General features: G+C 37.0%; 1 protein-coding gene across 1 annotated transcript in view; it reads left to right on the top strand.

Annotated features, from left to right (window-relative positions):
* The first annotated feature begins 3,170 nt into the window (after positions 1–3,170).
* Positions 3,171–21,166, top strand: part of 5-HT2B (5-hydroxytryptamine receptor 2B) — a 42,207-nt gene continuing 24,211 nt past the window's right edge. Inside the window, exons 1-2 of the mRNA XM_068297048.1 lie at positions 3,171–3,428; positions 17,185–18,096. Coding sequence (XP_068153149.1) covers positions 17,637–18,096 — 460 coding nt within the window. The 5' untranslated portion in view covers positions 3,171–3,428; positions 17,185–17,636. The remainder of the gene's footprint in view (positions 3,429–17,184; positions 18,097–21,166) is intronic.

The following is a 21,166-nucleotide window of genomic DNA, read 5'->3' as shown; positions in this document are numbered from 1 at the left end:
CATTGCGCAGACACAAGAGTCCCAGAATTTGTTTTGGGCCCAAGTTCAGTTTAGAGAGTGTCTCATGTGCCAGGCAAATACACAAATAGACCCATATCAAAGTTTAATGCGTTTTTACCCTTTTTCACGGTTGTGGCAGATCTGTGCATATTATTATAATGTATACACATAATTTTATGTTATGCATATAGTTAAGGCTGACCAAAGTCTATTGTTCCAATTGCGGTAGCTTTAACATTTCATTTGTTTAAATTGCCTTTGCTAATAATCGATTAGTTTTTCATATTCTTTATCACAATAAAGCTACTGCATTGCCCATGTACATATGTATGTACATATCGATTACATTGATTATAATCAATTAATAATTATTAATAGAATTATACAAAATAAAAAGCATTTAGAGTGGATTGACCTCTGATATGGAAAGTTCAAATGTCCAGTGACATTTCTGTTTATGCTTCCTTTTTTTTTTAATTGAATAAAAATAACTAATGCCATCAATTGTGTCGAATTTCGTTTACCCGTTTAAATCAGTTTTTTAACCTTTAAAGTTGCGGAAATCCGTCAACAAGTTGCCCTAAAAATTATAACATGAAAAAATCCAATTCTTGTGCAATAACTAGAAAAACACATAAATTGGGATAACTCTTAACAAGAGTATGAAAATATATTTCATTTAACAAAATGCATTGACCTCATAATCGGATGCAATAAAACAAATGCATATAATTATATCCTTCCCCCTTTTAGTCATTCTACTGTCTACTTCAAAATTGCTAATTAACAACAGCCGCAAGGCTCATTGCATTTGCGGTTGATTAAAACTCACATCTGGACCGCATCCCGAAAATTAGTTTTGCATTAAAATTGCAACCGTAAGGCCATCCCAAAAGGAAACTTTTTCTCTAATGTTTTGGGTCCCAGGACTCATGTTAATTAAAACAACAAACTAAGAGAAAGATGAGGAGAGAAATATCTGGTTTTAGAGTCAACTTCAGGTATCACTGTGTTACTTACCAACATCTCCTTTCCCTTCTGTTCAAAATTTTTGCTTTGCCATTCGTTTTAATGAATGAATCTTGGTGTTGTTTTTGTTGCTGGTTTTTCTCTCGGCGAAAATAAATTATTCAAATTAGTTCTCGTTTTTGCATTGAAAAGGGTTTGATTTGTAAGTGTGTGCGTGTGCCTGTGTGAGTGTGAGTGCGTGTGGGCAACTGAACGGCTTTTCGGTTGACCAAGGACGGTTTCTCATTTGTGGTCAGTGCGGTAAATGCGTATACAAACATTCGCACAACTATCCAGACAAATTTCAATATATATATGTACCTATGTATATGTTTGTGTGAGTGTACGTGTGTGTGAGTTGGGTCCTTTGGCATAATTAAACTGCTAAAATTTGAATGGCTTTCAAAAGTTAAAGTCTTGTTCTCCCTCTAAAAAGCTGCCAAGCCATGACTACAGATTGTTTAGGGTTGATGACGATGGCTTAATATATCTTAAGGTTGAATGATGTCCCGTCTGGCACTGTCTAATGATAATATAAAGTACTATATCCCATATGGTAATCTGGTGTACATATTTTTTTATGACATTATGGTTTTACCTAGGTCAATGTCAAATCGAAGAAATTTGGCTATTATGTATATTTGATATTTCTATTTTAGTTATTGAAACGCTTGCTCGTTCTATTTTTTTGGACTTAAATTTTGTCATTTATATTTATTTCTAGTGGTCTAAAATAGTCAGAGCGAATTCATGTAAATCTAATCCAAACGGAAATGAAAAGATAAATAAAAAATATTGAATATTCAAAATTGAAATCAAATATTAGAGTACCTACGTACATATAATATGTATTGGATATTCTGTCTGTGCAATTGGCACGTGCCGTGGTGAGTTTGTCGTTTATGTGGATAGAAAAAAAGAGAAATATTTGTAATTTGATTTCATAACGGAAGTGCATCGATGCTTTCGAGCGCTTTATGCATGGCAGAATTTCCGTTTTCACCCTCTCTCTCTCATTTCCTTACGGTCAAAATAACTATATATAGAGGCAGAGGTATGTAAAATAATAGATAGTTAAGCCGTCCACTCGATGAGGTATTCGATATATAAACATGCTACATCAATTTGGCCAACAACGTCTGTTGTTGTGCCGGCGGCAAATGCAATCCACTTTTTACCCCAACTCATCGGCCGCAAGTCAGATGAAACACACAACAAACAAACAGGACGTTATCCAAGAACCACTCAGCAAAAAACCAAAAGCACTTTTTGGGGAGCAGTCGACGCTGGCGTGCAGAAATTGCTTTTGATATTGACGGCACCTTAACCAGGTGAAGGTCCAGGTGCAAGCCCTAAAGTGTTTTCATATGTGAGATTTAAACGTGAAGCGTGTAAAAACTGCATGTAAAGTGTTTGCTTGATGGCCCCAGCAACTGGCCTATGGACAGTCTGAGGGCCAGGATAATCGAATATGAGCAACAGTTCGTTTTCTGGCCGGAAGGCTGGCTGGGTGACCTTTCCAGTTGGGATTGTAGGTGGGGGCAGTGAGATTGGGTTGGCGCATGCGCAATCTGAATCAATCAAAGAGTAGTAGATGATTTTGGTAACAAATAGTAGTAGAAATGGTAACAACTGCCTTGAAGGTGATGTTAAATGTTTGAGAACAAATAAATTTATGGCTTTTAAATAAATATTCTACTAAATTTTATATACTATTTGTTGAAAACTACATATAGTCACATCGTAATCTATATTATAATTATGTTCTTTGGTTTTATTCTATTGGCATTTCAATCAGTTATTCATAACAGTCAAAGTTGATTGGTTATAACTTATCTTTTAGCTTTTCCAACTTTATGTTTGGCATCATCAGCTGTTGCCTGTTTTCCTTTGCAACAGCTGGACATTGTTATCAGTCAAACAACAACAACAACATCAACAAAAGATGGGTGGCCCATCTGGCCTATGGCACTGGAAATGGTTGCAACTGGAAGCCGCATTTGTATTTCTATTGCCATCGTCGTCGTCGATTGTCGGCTGTTGGCTGTTGGTTTCGTGTTTGTCTTGTCTGGTTGGCGCTTTTGTCGCAACAGTTTGGCCAACGCTTTCGCACATTCACTTTCTCAGTTCCTGTTCGGCGTCAAACGTTAACGGTTCTAGTCAGCGGTAACGTTGTTGGCCTGGCCCAAAAGTAGCGGCAGCGGCGGCTTTAGCGCGAACAACAAGTGACGGTTACGTTTTTTGAAAAACACACAAATTGTTTTTCAACCAATTTCGGAGAGTTGAACGTTTCGAGTGCAATAAACATGTACAAAATAAAGTGATAAAAATCTATGAATTTGGCAAAAAGTAATCATACATTAAAAATAATTGAATTAAATCTGACAACGTGGCGTATACGCAACACTCATACAGAACAGGTAACAACCATACACCCATATGTATTCCACTATTGTTTGAATCTGATTCACTGCCAAAGGATTTGAAATGGTTTTTGCTTGCAATTATTTTTCATATTTCATTCATCCTTCTTCATGGCTCTTAACTCGTTAGAGCATAAAGTAATCCGCTTGCAACGCTTTTCCGACGTCAATTGCGTGTGAAATTTGGTATTTTCTCAAAGTAATTGCTATAAATTCGAGGCAAAAGCCAGACAAGGTCTTATAACTAGACTCGGCATCCTTAAGCTGCGCCACAATGCCGTGCCATGTCAACAACAAGCCCAACAATAACAATAAGTACAATAGTAAAAACTAAATTCGAGTAAAATGCCCAAATAACAATAATAATGGCATAATAAAAGTAAGCACAGAAAATGGTGGAAAATGCAGGAAATTCATTCTGCAGCAGCGACAAACCAAAGCAATTTATTTCATGTGCCGAAGTCGTTGAGGATTTGAGATTCGAGTGTGGATGAAGGTAAACAGCACTAGGAGGAGCAGGAGAGAAAGCCGTAGAGCCAGGAGCTCTAAAACCTTGCACTAGCAACTTACTAAATGCATTTCGACTTTTCTCACTCTTCCATTTGTTTTCCTTTGTTTTTCTTTGGCCTTGCTTTCAATTTGTATTTCAATGGTATTTGTAATTGAGTTAAGAGTTTGTTTTAATATTTTTGGAATTTTCATTGTACTTTTTGGAAACCAATCTCTATTGTTATTTTAAAATGAAAAGACAGAATTGAAGCCCTCCAAAAACTATTACACTTGATTAAACTCTTGAAAGCGTCAAGAAACGAAAGGATTTCATTTGTAAAACCGATTTTGTATTTAAACTCCTCTTTATTGCGAGTTAATCTTTCTTTTTGCCATTAACAAATGTATATAAAATCAATTATCACGTTCGTTCTGGCCGAGGACCGACCATAAACAAAATGATATGGCATAAACTTCATAAAACTCATTTGTGGCTCAATAAATTAAACAATTAATGGTTCAGTAAAGGTCATCAATAAAATTGCAGAATCATTGTTCAATTTTTCATCATCTCGCGGTCATCGAAACATCCTTCTCACGACAACTCAGATTCCCATGAATCTTCATTCTATGGCCATTGTCAAGAGACAACATGGCCAAGCGGCATGTTCCTTATCCATTACACAACGCTTCTCGCGCTCGTCTCACAATTAAAAAAGGGAAAAAAAGAAGCAAAAAAACAGAAACGGTCATAAAACGTGGAAATTCCTTGGTAGCTACAGCAACAAGAGGAACCACACAGAACAGAACAGAACAGAGCAGAAAGGAAGAAAAATAGGCAAAAAGAAATAAACGACCATCGAACAATTTGCAGGCGTAACCAAAACGGGCAAAGTCATACGGAGGAGGACAATGTCCGAGTTCATACTAAAGCAATGCCCAAACCCATCAGCGGTTCATGTCACGTTTACTTGGCTCTTGCATTTGCCACGCCTACAATTTGCCTTTAACTACTTCTCATACTTCTTTGGCACGCACTTTCCCCTTTCTTACCCATTTTTTTTCCTCTCACCTTTCGCTCGTTATTAAGGGAACAATTTTTAATTAAATTTTCGCTTGAATTAGCCCCATTTCACGTCACGTGTTAATAATAATAATCAAACGTCCAAGATGATGACTAACTGAAGCATACTTAGCGGTGCTTCCGAATCATAATAAGTTTTATTCGATATGGTCGTGGCGTAAAGGACCCAATCCTTTCATTCCCATATTGAAATATAGGTGAAAATTCATAATAATAATAGCTAAGTGAATCTAACTAGTTAAGGGAAAAATATGTGTTTTTGTTTTTTTGTTTTAGCCATTATAGCATTATTATTATTTTTCCTAGGATTTATGGCCTTGGCATGATCCGCAGAGCTGAAGCTGATTATAATTTTGTTTGACGTTCATTGTTTCGTGGCCTTTAATAAAGATAGTAATGCAGGTGAGGGAAAAACCAATGTACTAGAATTAAATTTGCATATAATTTTAGTAGCTTATAAAGGATTAAGTTTGAAATATGTGTTAAATATTAGTGAAACGAATTTATTATGAGCTATTTATTTAAACAGAAAACATAATATTTTTGCTACATACATGAAACAAAATTTATGTATCGTAGGTTCACAATTTTGTAATCAGTTGTAAATAGAAAAAATTAATTTTACATACTTTTAGGCGCATTCGTCTCAGTGCGTTCAAATCGGTTAATTCCTATTTAATATTTTAGGAGAAAATACCAAGAATCGAAATGCTTTTGCCTCCTTCGAGGAATTGCTTGCTATGTCATGCGCAAATATTTAAACTTTAATGCTAAACGACGACAACAACAACAACAACAACAACAACGACGACAACAACAAGAGCAATGGGACCAGTAAATAAGCGGAATAATTAGCTATGAGCCTTGCGGCATTCACCATCAACTAAAGACACACATACATACCAAAAAAAAAAAAAAATCTTAAAGTAATAGCTCCGCCATATCCTGCCAACATAAGTGCATGAGCATACATACACATATATACATACATATGTATATCGTTTCCCTGCTCTCCTGCCCTCCCGTCATGTACCTAAACCCATATCCATTGCTATACACACTACCTAACAGAAGCATCCTTGATGTCTCGTCGTTGTCGCCGTGTTTAAATCAATTTACGCGCGCTTTGGCATATTTAGTGGCATAAAACAGCAGAGCATACTGAAGAGATGTTCGTCAGCGGTGGAGGAGTGCAGGCGACAGGCCATGGAAAGTGAAAAGTGCCGTTGACAGATTTTTCTTGTTTTCGGCTGGATGGCAACCATTCGAAAAGTGTCTCCCACTGACATGCCGCAGACACTGTAAAATTTATGAATGTATAACGTAAGAAAGAAGATGCCTTACCCAAAGGAAGAATGCTACAAGAGGAACTCTACTTTACTCATGATGCCAACTCTACGAATACCAAATAAGTGAAACTAAAATGATGTACATTTTTGAAATTGATTAAAGCAAGTTTATCACAGCTCTACAGGACAAATTGCCTTTAAATATAAGATTGAATCTCTGGCCAATTATTTAAAATTTAAAAATATAACTAAAGTGAAATTATGATACCTTTAATACTTCTCACTTGTTAAATAGCTGTGTTCTTGAATAGCTTTCATATTTCTAAGCATTTTGCATAAAAATTCTTCATAATTAACTATGCGAAACCTAAAAGTGCATAATGAAGTAAAAACTTTACTAGTTTGACTTGAAAAGTTGTTAACAGTTGAAAACTAAAATTAATTAGTCAGCTGATGAAACAAAAATAGTTAAGTGCAAGAAACTGCAAACACAGGGCAGAATAGCAGCAAAAACTAAGGCATAAACTAAGAACTTACAGATGCTTATAAACTTATACCATTTACTAACTACATAAAAAGAGAGCAACGAGTTGAGTTTGAACGTTACTGACTTTGAATACCCTGTTCAAATTCAAACTTTTTTGGCATCAGGACAACGATATGTATGTATATTGATAGCCTCAATTAAGTGCTTGGCCGCTCATGGGTTCAATAATATGCTCCCTAAGCCATATTCCCATTTTCCATTTTTTTCCATTTTTTTTTCGTATTTTTATTGGCAATTTTTGAACCTTTTCTTAAGCTGCCTATTGTTGTTGATGTTGCTGTTGTTGTTGGTGTTTTTTTTGTTATTGTTGGCCGCTTAAGCCAGAGCATAAATATTTAAATTTGTTACTGTGCCAGGAAAATTGATAGGATTTAATGACATTCAGGATGAGGGAGCCATGCCAGCTATACTATGCTGATGGTGAGTTGCTGATAAGCTCAACTCTAATGCGATATTCTTCACATGTCTATATACACCACACACACACACCACACCACAAATACACACATATGCATACTGACTGTGCTCGTGTGTGCATAAGGACAAAGTGTTAAGTTGTTCCCCCATCTTCCGTTTTGATTTATGGCCCCCGCACATTTTGGGCTCATTAAAAAGCCATAAAATGCTGCCATTAGACAATGCATAAGTATATCCCAATAGATCGTCCCAATTCCCACACACACTCATACACTCACACACACACACACACACACACGCGCAGGACCAATAAAAAAAGTCATTAAAGTAATTGCACAAACCGTCAAATTAAATGAATAGACAGAAAGAGAGAGAGTGAGAAAGGGCTAAAGTAGTTTATAATCGGTTATAACTAAAAGTAAACCCTCAATTCAAATTAACAAGTACATGCCAGTGCCGGATTAAGAAAGCGCGGTGCCTATAGCAATCAAAATACCAAAAATATTAATATTCGGGGTCATAATGCAAATAGAAAATCACTTTCCAATGTGAAAGTTGGAACATGAATTCGGAAAGGCAGTTTTCTCTGTTTTTTTTTTATTAACTTTCAACAAAAGGTTTTGATTCGACTAACTTAACCTAATAATTAGTGTGGTTTAAATTTCAATTTAAAAGTATTTAAATGTGATATTACTTTTGAAAATCGTTCAAATTTGGCTAATTTATAGATTGGCAAAGTTAAGAGGCTATAAAAATGTTTTGACCCAGAACTTTTTACATGTTCAAAAATGAATAAACATTTAATTAACTTTTAAGTAATCATATGTATGCTAAACACACTCTGAGCGCCTCTCAAAGCGCGGGTCCTGTAACATTTGCCAATCCTGCTAGATGGCTAATCCAGCACTATGAAGTCTAAAATATTACTAGATAATTTGTTTGTTACTTGCTGGAATCGTTGCAGAGATTTACTAATCGTTCCTATGCCTGTCTAATATTTATTTGAGTGAGTTTGATTCAAAGCACTTTATAAACAATCAATATTTAATAGGTACTTCTTATAAAATCTTAAAAACCCCTACACTTTTTGGTTGTTTATCGATTTTTAAAATAAGTGCCATTATTTTCTTAATAAAAAAATATATGGCATATACATACATATATGGCAGTTGGTTGAAATTGATTTTAAATGTCCATGTGTTACATTCCTTTTAACAAAATTTTACATTTTAATTCAATTGAGACACAACTAAAATACAGTCTAAAGAAAAGGATATTTCTGTAATTTAAAACCCTTAACGTATTATATTGGCCAATTTTGGCAAAAGAAGGTTTTAGTGCATTTTAAAAGATCACATTCCAATGATAAATAAAACATATAAATTTAAAAAAAAAAGGTCAAAAAATCACCGATTTGTAGAATATTGGTTTTTTACTAACTATTGATATAGTTTTTTGTTTTGTGCTGTGGCTGTTGTTTGTGGTTATTGTTGTTCGTGTTTGTCATTGGCGTTGGTTTTATTGTTGGCTCGTAGTTATTATCATTTGTATTTTTATCACCCAGCTCGATTGCGTAGATTTCTGACGTTATTTTTATGACCATTTTGATCCTAACACCTCTCTCTGCCCTTCTGCTACTGCTCTACATAAACACAAACACACACACACAAAGTAAACTGAAGCGCCCAGTGGGAAAATTGCATGAACATGAGAGGTATTATTAGTTGTATTATCCATCTGTATCAAATGTACGTATGTATGTACTTGTATGTACATATATACATATGTAAGTGTGAGCTAGCTTAGGAGCTGCAAAGTTAATTAAAAGCCCTGCTAAGCACATACACATCTATGTATGCATGTATGTACTCAAATATGTGGTTGTACAATTTCATTTGCCCAAAACTATGCAATGAATATTTGATTTCGTTTTTATTATTATAACATGAAGTGTGCAAATTGAAACCTTTGTCTCCATGAACTTGGGCATTTATTATTTTGCTACAAAAAGTATTGTTTCAATTTCAAATTGTTGTTTGTCTGTGAATGGTTAGTGCCTAATTATTTCTTACTACCAAGAAGCAAATTGCTTGAATTAAATTGTAAATTGTTGCCATTTTAAAATGTTAGCATTTTCATATTTTAAGGTAAAATTATTATAGATTAAATCAATTCATACTCAATATACTTTTGTAGCGAATTAATAAATTGAATACATAGTTATGTAAGAATAAATGTAGTTCTAGTCCAGTTTAAAAAACTTTGGCTGATTGTTGTTAGCAACAGGTGAAAATTTCTGTCTGTTTGACTGGTTTGGCGAATATATTTTGAATTTACCAACTATTTATGTGCATTTTGTTTTCACTTACTTTGCATTTTCCTAATGCATATATTTAAAATAAATGCAACTCATAAATTTGCTATTGGGCATTAAGCCGACATTTTTTTTATGTAATATTTTTTTTTTGCACATCAATGAATCTCGTAAATTTCGAATTCTGCAAGTTTGAATGTTTACGGGAAAAGTGCTCTTCAGATACATGCATAGATATAATCAAAGCGTGTGGTTGTATGTGTGTGGACTACGTATGACAAACTGTGCACATTGTTGTTGTAGTTAGAAAGTAACCAAAAAATGTTACAAAGCATCCTGATGGGGCCCAAAAATTGGAGGACGAGAGCCACCCTCTGTTTAAAATAACCGAATTGTCGCTCCGTATGTTGTTTGTGTAAAGCGTATAATATGTGTATGTGTGTGTGTGGTGTGGGTGTGTGTGTGGGTTTATGTGGGGGCATGTGCGGTTGCATGGGCAAGCTAGGAAACGAGACAAACCATTTGACTGCATCCAATGTGGGAACGATGCTTCATCGCGCTGCTTCAAAACTCATGGATGCAAGCACAATTGATTGCAATGATTGCCAGAAAGGAGAAGGGAGACTGGTGAAAGGTCTCTGGTGTGTGGCATTGGTGTTTGTTTGCAGTTGTTGTGGCCATAATTGAATTTTATGGCCGCTTATTTTTATTGCCCTACCCCACCCCCATAACCCCTGAAAACGGCAGCTGCCAATTTATGGCATAAATCGAATTCGAGAATCAGGCAGACTAGAGTGGGTCCCAAAATGGGAGATCCGGGGGGGGGCGGTCGTAAAGCAAGTTGTGTATATAATTGATGCACGCAAATAGCTAAATGTGTCACCAGAATTTACTGCGACATTTATGTATCCCCTTTCATGTCAGAAACTATGGAAAAATTCCTAGGAAGTGCGGTCAACATTTGAAGCGATTATTCCCTTGTTATTTGCGCAGAAGACAAAAAAAAAGGAAGTAATACAATTTTATTAGCATTTTGTTAATAAATTTTACTCTTTGTAAAGAAAGAGTATCTGTTGGTTGTTTCACACAATGAAACTCGCAAAGCTATTGTTGTTGACCAAATCAATATAATAAATTATATGTGCTGAAATTATTTTGGCTTTCACGATGCGAAAAAAAAAGAAAAACAGCCAGTCAAACTTTTCCATCCTTTGCTGTGGGCAACGAGCAGGTGTGAAGCCCGAAAAAGTAGGCAAAGAAATAATACAAAAGATTGCAGGGCGAAGACAACATGAAACATTGAAGCCAGCTGTCTGCAGAGGGACAGCAACAACAGGAAAGATAACAACTGGGACTGACCTAGACACACATCGTTGCGCTCATAAATCTCAATTTGATTTGGGTTTTCTCCCATATATGCACAAATGTATGTCATACATACATACATATGTACATATGTGTATACATATATAAGTATACATGTATGTTTGTATCTTTTTTCTTTGCCTCCTTCTGATTTATCTTCATCATCTTGTTTGCCTTTCATGATAAAAGCAGTCAACGATTTTTGCCATTCGCCATAATTTATATGATTTGCTTATGTTGCTTGCCTCTGATTTGACTTTTGCCCAACTCGGCATGTCCGTCTGTGTCTATGTCTGGGCCACGCCCCATTGCCCAAACAAGTCCTTAGTCGGTTTAATTGTTTTGCCATTGTCAGTTTCCCGTGTAATTGCTCCACAATTAGGCTGCCATTAAATGAGCTTAGCTAACACATATACATACATACATATATATTTAACAGTGTCATGTAGTGAAGGAGATGGCCCAGAAGCTGTTACTGACAATAAGACCTACGAGTATTTCTATCCTTTTGCCCAACTTGTGTAAACAATGTCACTTTAAATCGCACATTTCTAGAGGGTCATTAAGAGAACCGGAAAGTAGTTGAAAGTAGGGAATAAAAGCTTGTTTCGATCAGCTGGATGACTTTGGATAATTAGTTTAGCTAGCTGCCTAATTGCATCAGTGACTGTTTGTGATATTGGAGGCCCTGGAGGCGGGTCTGGCTTGACAGTCTAATGAAATTGCCAATGAAACACACGACTCATTACTCTTACTCTATAGCTTACAAACAAGAGCACACATACACACATTCTTGGACCCTCCCAAAGGCGTCCACCCGTCACTCCAAACCCCTCTCTCTCTCTTATTTCTTCTCATTCATTCACATAGATTCTTTGTCTATGTAGCACATTCTCTTCTGCATTGGCTTGTCTTAATTGCCTGCCCTCTCGCATAAGAATTTAATTTATAGCCCATGCTGTAAGCCAAGTTAAGCTCAAGGGTCGCGGCTCGCAATGTCGATGTCGGTTACATTCACCCGCTCTTCACTCCTTTAGCCTTCACAATGTAGCATAGTGTAAATTATAACAAGCATCGAGAGAGGAAAACCCAACTAACGTAACATTGTCCTGGCCACGGGTTTTGTCGTACGCTTTTTTGGTCACGGCTTGAGTAGAAAATAGAAACAGAAAAGAAATCAATTAACTATGAATGTGTATGTGTGTGGGTGTGTGTGTGTGTGGCCTTGTTGAGGCAACGTCAAATAAGAGAAGCCACCATGAAAGAGAGCGAGAGGAAACGGAAACGTCGGCAATAGATAATAATGAACGATAAGTGTTAGAGTTGCCGCCCACAATCAGTCAAGCCAGTCAGTCACGCCCCACACCAGAACCAGAACCAGAAGCAGAACGAAAAGGGAAAGAGGGAATCCTTTGAGCAATTTCGAGAGCATTGTTTGATGTCTCTCCTCCCGTTGTTGACTCAATGCCTGAGTGCATGTGTAAATTTAGCTAACAATTTAAGTGCCAACTTACTGTGACAACTATGGTGGATGCCTGATTAGGTTTGAGGTGGACCTGGAAAAAGCAACAGTCACAGGGGCCCAACCAAGTGGCCAAAGAGCAACGTGTGATAAATGGAGGACTGCAAAAATATTCGTTCGATGAATGAAAATGGTAGACAATGAAGTTTCATTAACCTCGACAAGACTGTTGAACAACTAATCTGACATGAAATTATTTGAAATGGTAAAGAATTCTTACTAAATAAGGATATTCTAGTCAGATAACAAGTTTGGCAAACTTCTCAAACTGTAAGTGACAGTATAGTGTTAAAATAACATTGCATATTCTTCCGATATTGAAGTTAGTTTTACGTTGCTTATGCAAGTCTCAGGTGAACTCTTATAGAGTTTCTCAACTCTCGGCCTCCGCCTTCGTTGGCAACTAATGCATAGTGCAAACTTTAGTACAAAGTTATAATACCCAAAATGCCTTTCATCCAAAGCATGTAAATATTTGTCAAATGTGGCAAGTTGCTCCCCCTTCTGAAACATTTCTCTTGTCACCTTTTTCCTTCTTCCGTTTGGCTAAACAGTTGGCAGGTAGTTACTCAATGGTGGTTTATACCTAAATGCTTTAACTGCGTAAAAACGCAACAGTAATGGTAAATGTTACTATAAATGTAACTGTGATTAATCGCTGGTTACTTTGTTTTTTTTTTTTTTTGGCTTGGGCGCGGTTAGTTAGTAAATAACTTTTGACAAACCGGAAAAGTCTAGTTAGAGACATCATACATACATATTAGGCATTACATCAGCGCGCAAAAGTAGATCTAACTATAGTATATAACTACATGCAAACGAAAAGATATAAGTATATATATGAATGGTTTGAGGATATGAGGCTGGTGGCTTGAGTATGGCCCAAGAAGCTAGGCCAACTGGTGCGTAGAATTTATGCTTCGTTAATAATTCACTAGATAATTTTATGATACATTTTTACCAGCATTTTTTGAATTTGAATTCAAAACTAAATAGGTTGCAATGTCACCGTCTTTGTTTGTTCACTCTCCTAAGCCAAAGTCGTGTTTTTCAAATTTCAATGGCCTCAAAATGTTTAAGACTCTTTCTTTGATCGCCTCCATAAAAATATAAATAAATAAATAATACGAAAGCAAAATTAAATCAAAGTGTATGCCAAACCTGTCGAGACAAATACACGAAAAGAAAACAAGAAGTGGAGAGGGAATGAGAAAGAAAAACGACAGGAAGCAGAATGTAAGAAAGGTAAAGCACCTGATTTTCCATTACTCACAGTTTTTCCCTTTCTCCAAATTTCTCTAGAATTCCCCAGTTGCCGCTTGCCGTTGACATGCGAGAGAGATATTTTTAAACAAATATTTATACAGCATTTGTTGTACTTGTAACTCTCATTGTGTTTTTTGCCCTGTAGGCAGTGGCAGTCAGTCATCCGAACATTAGCCACGACCAGGGCCAGGGCCAGGCTCAGATCGGCCTTACGTGGCGTATGCGTAATGTACTCTAAGTGTTCTATGCATGTTTGTGTGAGAGTGTGTGTGAGTGTATATAAAAAGGTGTGGATGTGTGGGATTTCTGTTTTGTGTGTGGGTGGGTGGACGTGTGTTTGCGTGTGACTGGCAGATTACCCTGCAGATAAAAGATGTGCCGAAGAGTAAAGCAGAGGATGAGCAATGAGCTTGCGATTAGTTGCACTTATCCTCTGGGCAATGGCAAAGCGAATGAACCATCCTCTACTGGGAATTGAGATAAAATGCTGATCGGATTGAAGGTTTAAACTTGGTTTTCATGGAAAATACAGCAGACAATGTGAAATAGATACCTGTAGTGATGTTGAGATGGCATGGCATAGAAACTGTTGTGTTGAAATTAGTTACGTTTGCTTAAATTTCACTCTTTAATTTGTCTTAAGCACTTCACACATGATTCCAACATTCTTTTGCTCTGCCTCTCTGGGCCATTCTTAAAAACACATTATCGAAATGAAATATTTAACCTGAGACATCTGAAAGAGGCTTTATTTATTAACGTGTATTGACTCTCAGGACAGGCGGCAAAGAACCGAAATTGACCTACATATTCGCTTTATGTATATCAATGAAGTGGCAGACAAACAGCAAACAAAATAAAATAAAGAAAAAAATAAAGAAAAACCTCACTTTCATTCAACTTGCCACGAAGCCTGCCTTTGGCTTTCACTTTTTCTACCTTTAGCAGGTTTACGACTTAATGACTCTGCTGGGATTAATATGACTAATGGTGCGCTGCTTTTTATTTGATACAGCCTGACTATATATATACATATATATTCATATACACATATATTTATATATATATATATACTCTATAGGTTCTCTTTCTTTTTGTTGTAACAACCCCAAGCCAAAGTTATTTGTGGCATTTGTGCAATTCATGTCCAAATGGCCTCCATTGGTGATGGTTCGGTCCGGTCCGGTCAGGAAACGCAAAAAAAAGAATAATTATGGGTTCCCTCAGAACTCGATATTCTGCTATGCTGACATGCCATTTATTTATGGATTTGATATGGGATACGACCAATTGATACCTTTTATTCTATACCTTAATACCATTTACTCCATTTTGTATAATTATTGTTGAAAACTGTTGCATAAATAGAAAAACCTTTCAAGTCTCATTCACAAATAATTGCTTAGTGCAGCTCAAAGAAATATTGTTTAATTATATTTACAAACATAATCAATTCAATAAACTACTTGTGAAATCAATGTGTCAATTGGTTTGATTAATTTCTACAAGTATTTTAAAGCTTTTATGATTACAAATCTATTATGTATGTAAATATAAGTTTGTAAGTTTTTGCAAGAGCCTCTCATTGATGTTTGGATGGCAATTCAAAGTCCTTGCGTTTGAAGTATTTGACGTTGAGCCTTCAGTTGACCAGCCCATATGAATGAATGTTGTGTTAAAGTGACCACAAAACTAGAACTGTTGCAATTGTGGAAATTTAAGCACTTACAAATACTTAAACACACACAAACACAACCAAGTCCTAGTGAAGTAGCTGTTTGACTGTCATTAGCCGACTGCAGCAGCAGCAGCAGCAGCGGCAGCAATAGGAATAGCAAAAACAATGTCGAACAAACAGTTTATCAAGGCAGCCGGTTGGACAAGGGTCAAGCCTGGAGTATTGTAGAGTCCTCTTATCTATTGGCATGCATCAGTCAGTCAGGAAAATTAATTAACAACAACATTGACACTTGAACATTTGACAGAATGTGCAGACAGCTGTTCAGGCAGGAGGTCTGCAGGAGTAGGCCACATGGACGGGTGTAGGGGGACATGAACGGATCGGGTCGACCAGCCACTCGTAAAGTCAACAAGGTGTTGTCGAGTTGAGGTCCTTTTCCTAACTGCTACTGCTCGGTTTACTCTGGCTTTGACTCTGCTTTTCCCTGCTCAATGTTTTGTACATTGTTTTCCTCGTATTGTTGTTGCGGCTTATCCATGGCCATGTATATACTGACCAATCGACCCAAACCTAAACTGGTCAGCCTCAAAAGTAGCCCACCAAGCAAACAAAATAAGGGCACTTGCCTGTGTGTACTTCCCATGACAGTGGGTCGCTATCCCGACCCAAACTTAACTATGCCTTTGCGGTTTGTACATTGTTTTAGTGGACTTTGCTTTTGTTTGTGCGAATAAATTTCATTTCATTTTATTTCATTCTATTGCTGGTTTTTGGTTAATATTCAAGCAATCTTATTCTGACCCTACCTGAAATCGACTCTCTTGTATATTGATTTTTGTCTATGCTTCGGCGTGAAATATGTCTCAATTAATTATCCATGTTTGTGACATACGCCAAAAGGGAAATTGATTTGATTTTCTGTTATTGTTGCTTATCAATATCAATTTTGATTTGGTTTTCGATTATTCAAACCCGTTTCATATACAAATGTGTGTATGTATGTAGCTTTTCTATAGTATATGTATATTCTTCTCCGGTTAGTCTCTGGAAAATCAAATACAATTATGTCCTCAATTTATTTCACCAGCGCAACGTAAATCGACCAGAACGTAAACGCAGAGTGATGGTTAGGAATGTGGCTAATTTATTGCCTCCCATTAATTATAATTTATAAATATGGCTTTATTATGACTTTTAGCTGAACACAGACTGTCTGAATTAAGCGTTCTGATTGTCAAGGCAACATGATTAAAATAAATGCCATCAGACCGCAGTAAATAAACAGATCTACTTACGACTACTTTACTGACAATTTTTGCACTCAATGCCTGGATTAGTTTAATACGCTAGAGTTGAAATGTGGTAGTGGACTCTTTACGTGACACATGTCATCAAGACAAGCAAGAACAATCATTTTATTACACCCATATGCAGGTTATCTATATCTCGACTTACTAAACGTGCCAACGAGTTTACCAACAAGTATCCCAAAAAAAAAAAAAGACAGCACCATAAGCAGTTTTCATTTCACCTTAAACAACACATTTGATACACTTTTGAAATGTAAGTATAAAATGCTAAATCTAGATAGTTTCAGATAGTTTATGCTGGTAGTTTACACAGTTGTTTTCACTGATTACTCACTAACTAACTAATCAACTAGTTTATATCGTTGACAGCATTTATGGCTTTTTTATATAGAAAATTTTCCAAATTATGAAATAGTTTTCCTTCATATTCACATTCTCATTTCATTTCGTTTCTCTTTCTCTTTTGCAGCACCAACTTCCGGCGATTTTGTGCCATAAAATGTTTGCCACCAATATCCGGTTGGTTGCCATCGTTCCCGGAATACCCTGAGCAAGCAACACCATCAGAAATATAAACGATCCAATACGTGAATCACTAGCACTTCTAGTTTGTCGTCTGTTTGCCTACTTTTGGAATTTTCCTATATTCTTTTCCCCCTCCGTCCCTCGCTTATTTCCGCAGCTAAAGTTTCCGGCAATTTTACATTCGCAATTTGAATTGGCGCGTGCAACTTGTTTTCTGGGAATATTTTTTTACTTTATTTTTTTTTTTTTTTTTGCTGCTGTTGAGTTTTTGTTGCATATGCGCAGGCTAATTAGCATGAGGCTTTCACATCGAAAATCATTACAACAAGTGCAAACAGAGCAAACCGAGTAGAGAACGAACACAAAAGAAATAATTGTCTGCGTTTAGCTGGGAACATGGAAGAGGATGTCTATACATCGTTTGGTTCCTACAACGACAGCGGAGGCGGCGAAAGTGACAGTGATTTAGATTGGAGCAGTCTGGAAACGAGCGTGGAGCAGCTGCAGAATCTACTGGTGTGGCAGGAGGCGAAGGAGGAGAAGAGGCAGCCATTTGGCAATTTCAGTGATTATCAGCTAAGCAAGTGGAATGCAACCGATGTCAACATCAGCATTGTCAGCACATTGCCAGCCTTAACGACGGAGGAGCCTCCCTTCGACGCCAACAACTATTGGGCGCTATTGGCTCTTGTCCTGGTCTTGGGCACGGCAGCTGGTAATATTCTTGTCTGCCTGGCGATTGCCTGGGAGCGTCGCTTACAAAATGTAACAAACTACTTTCTAATGTCGCTGGCCATCACGGATCTCATGGTGGCCGTTCTTGTCATGCCTCTAGGCATTCTTACGCTGGTTAAAGGTGAGTGATAAAATATTTGAGAAGCTTTATAATGGCAAAGAATGAATAGAAATTCAATGGAGATAATCACAAAAGAGCTTGCTCCTGAGTATTGTTGCAAGTCTGATACACCAACTACAATTTCGATTCAATTTAACATAATTAAAGTTAAAGCTAATCAAAAAGTACTATTTCTATGCAATATAGAATTATCGGTAGATATGTTGATTAAACTGACTCCTGCCTGAAATATGATAAAATAATGCGAACAAAAGCCTTATCCTATGTGACCATCGTAATGCACAAATGTGCAGTTTGCCTGCAATCAATAAGGACAAGCCACACAAAGGCATGCTTAAGGTGAACCATGACCGAAGCTTAGTATCTGTGTTTGTGTGTGTGTGTATGTGTGTCTCTGTTCTGGCACGATGAATATAATGAAGTTGTTGCCCTGGTAATACAGAGAAGAAAAAGAAATAAGAGGATACTCTGCACACCGCATATTTTGATCAAACTTATACCCGGTTAGTGACAGGGATGGAAAACTAAAGGAAAGCCAGAGAGAGAGAGAGAGAGAGAGATGGAGATAGGGCTAGAGATAGAGAATGACTGTTATATACAGAGCCGGGAAGACAATTTAATAAGCGCGTCGTTGGCTTTGAGAAGCAAAAAACAATAGCAAGGCAAAAACGGAAGCGTTTTTAGCAGCTTTGCCATCAGTCGAGGCAGTGCAGCATAAAAATTGCATTAGGTGCTGCAAACGAACGAGGCAAAATATAGCTTTGAGGCATCTTCTACTGCGGATGAGCAGCAGCAGCAGCAGCAGGAGTAGTAGCAGCTTTTTGTGACTTTCCTTTCTCTACACCAGCTGTTGCACTTGCACAACGATGATGACAATTTCGTTTGTTTGTGCGCTTTGGGGAGCCATTACACACACAAACAAGGAGCACAGACGCACACCCACATTCAAACAAACATCATATGTATACTACACACCTGGCACACATTCAGGCAGACAGGCACAAACAGACTCATACACTTGGCACTTAAAATGGCAGTGGAAGCAACGGTAAGGTGAGGTGCAGTGCAAACAAATGGCTGCTTGCTATATCAAGTGTGAAAAATATTCCAGTCTGCAGATCCACTCAAGTTTTGGCTCTAGCAAAAGCCAAATAAAAACGTTGGCAGGATTTGAATGCTGTCAAGAGATCTTTTCCGAAATAAACTAAAGAATATGTGGGTGAAGGAGAAAAGTTATAGAAAAGAAACGTAAACTATTAAACTTCTCTCTTATTCAACTTTTGTACATCTCTTCAGATAAATAGTTTCCATTGGAAAATATTGAAATCGATTTTCAAAAGAAATAAGTTTGTTTAAATACTTGAAAAATACTGGTACTCATCTTGCTTAACAATTTACAATCAGACGAGTACGTATTTATCTAATTAATATCAAGTGACATTAACATTATGTTAACATACATACAAGTTACTTACTGACCATGAGAAGAATTCAATTAAAACTCCAGGGTCCTGGTATATTTCCGGCGTGCAATGCGCTGGTGCAGTATGTAAATGTACATAAATGGAAATGCGTAAATTATGATTACATAATTATTGCATAATTAATTCGATTGAAAAATCTGCATAAAATGCCAGTTAATTAATAACTGTAAACGCAATTAATTCAAAGGCATCAAAATACGCGACGTGACGGTGGCCAGACATCTGTACTGACACGCCCCACAATTGCCACTGCCAGCGTCTCTGACTCGTCCCCCTGGCTCTGACCTTCACCCCAATGGGGAATAATGCCACCAGCAATGAAGGCAAAATAGCAGCAAATTGAATTACATTGAAACGTTTTTGGGTCCTCTGGTGCGTTGAATTTTTTAAGTTAATGTAAAACGATATGCAAAATGTTTTGCGGCTTAATAAATTAACCGGAGGACGACGGATGATGATAAACACAAAGACAGCCGCAAACAGAGAGAGAGACAGAGAAAGGAAAGGAAAGAAAATAAAACATCAACCTCAACCAAAAAAAAAAGGAAAAAGTATGCAAAAGCAAAAATACATCAAAATTAATTGAGCGCAAATTGGCGAGGCTGCGATTTTTACTGTTTTCTGGTGCCCCAAAAAGTAGACTATGAAATTTTACACAGACACCACCACATACTTATACAAAGATGGAATGAGACTGATACTAGGGACAAAAATGGACAGATAACTGTACTTAAGATAGAAATAGCATCTAGGCAGCTAGGCAGCTAGGCAGCTCGTGGCTTAGCTAAAAAATAAAACAACAGAAGAAATATTCAACAACAACAAAAACAGCAATGAAAAGTGGGAGCAAAACAAATTTATCATTCTGGTTGCTTCTCAAGCTCTGGTTTGGTTGTTGTTTATGTTGTTGTTATTGTTATTGTTGTTATTGTTGTTGTTGTTGCCGTTGTCAAAAAGCATTTTAAGCGCTTAAGCTAGAGCATAAGCTCCGACACGCACACAGTTACCTAGGCAGGGCTAGGAGCTGAGTGGGGAGACAACGTAATTCATCCGCTAGGGGAATTGGTGGATGGTGGAGCAGCTTTAAACAAAAGCGATGTCAGACCAATTTTCCCCACTTTGAACTTTGAATTCGCCCTCAAATACTCGATGCCAAGTCGTTGAAATGTGTTTACAAATTAGCCAATTTTTTTTTATACTATCTAAGTTGATTTTGATAGTTAAGTAACAGAATTTCTTTCGTTTCTATTACATTGCTGTCTCTTGGTTTCCACTCATTTCTCTTTAAGGTACAAATCTGCGAAATCAAGTTGAAGGCATTATTCGGAACATTCGTAACATTCGGCTTTTGCGTTTTTGGGGCCTTTGGCAATCAGATTCATTCATTTCATAGATAAACGAGCCGCAATGAGCCAATACCAAAGTCAAAGTCAAAGCAAAAGTTTGATAAAGTTTTCATCCTCATCTGCTCTTTCTTATTTCGGCGGGCTTTGCGCTCATTCAGGACCTAGTTGGCTTTATCATAAATCTTTAAGCTACCTGTGCCACACTGAGGCACTCGCAATCAGTAGGAGGCTGGCAGATGG

This window comes from Drosophila tropicalis, unplaced genomic scaffold, assembly GCF_018151085.1.
Source record: "Drosophila tropicalis isolate 14030-0801.00 unplaced genomic scaffold, ASM1815108v1 contig_859, whole genome shotgun sequence".
NCBI lineage: Eukaryota > Metazoa > Arthropoda > Insecta > Diptera > Drosophilidae > Drosophila > Drosophila tropicalis.
The sequence above is the reverse complement of the archived record's forward strand: the minus strand, read 5'-3'. Positions and strand labels throughout refer to the sequence as shown.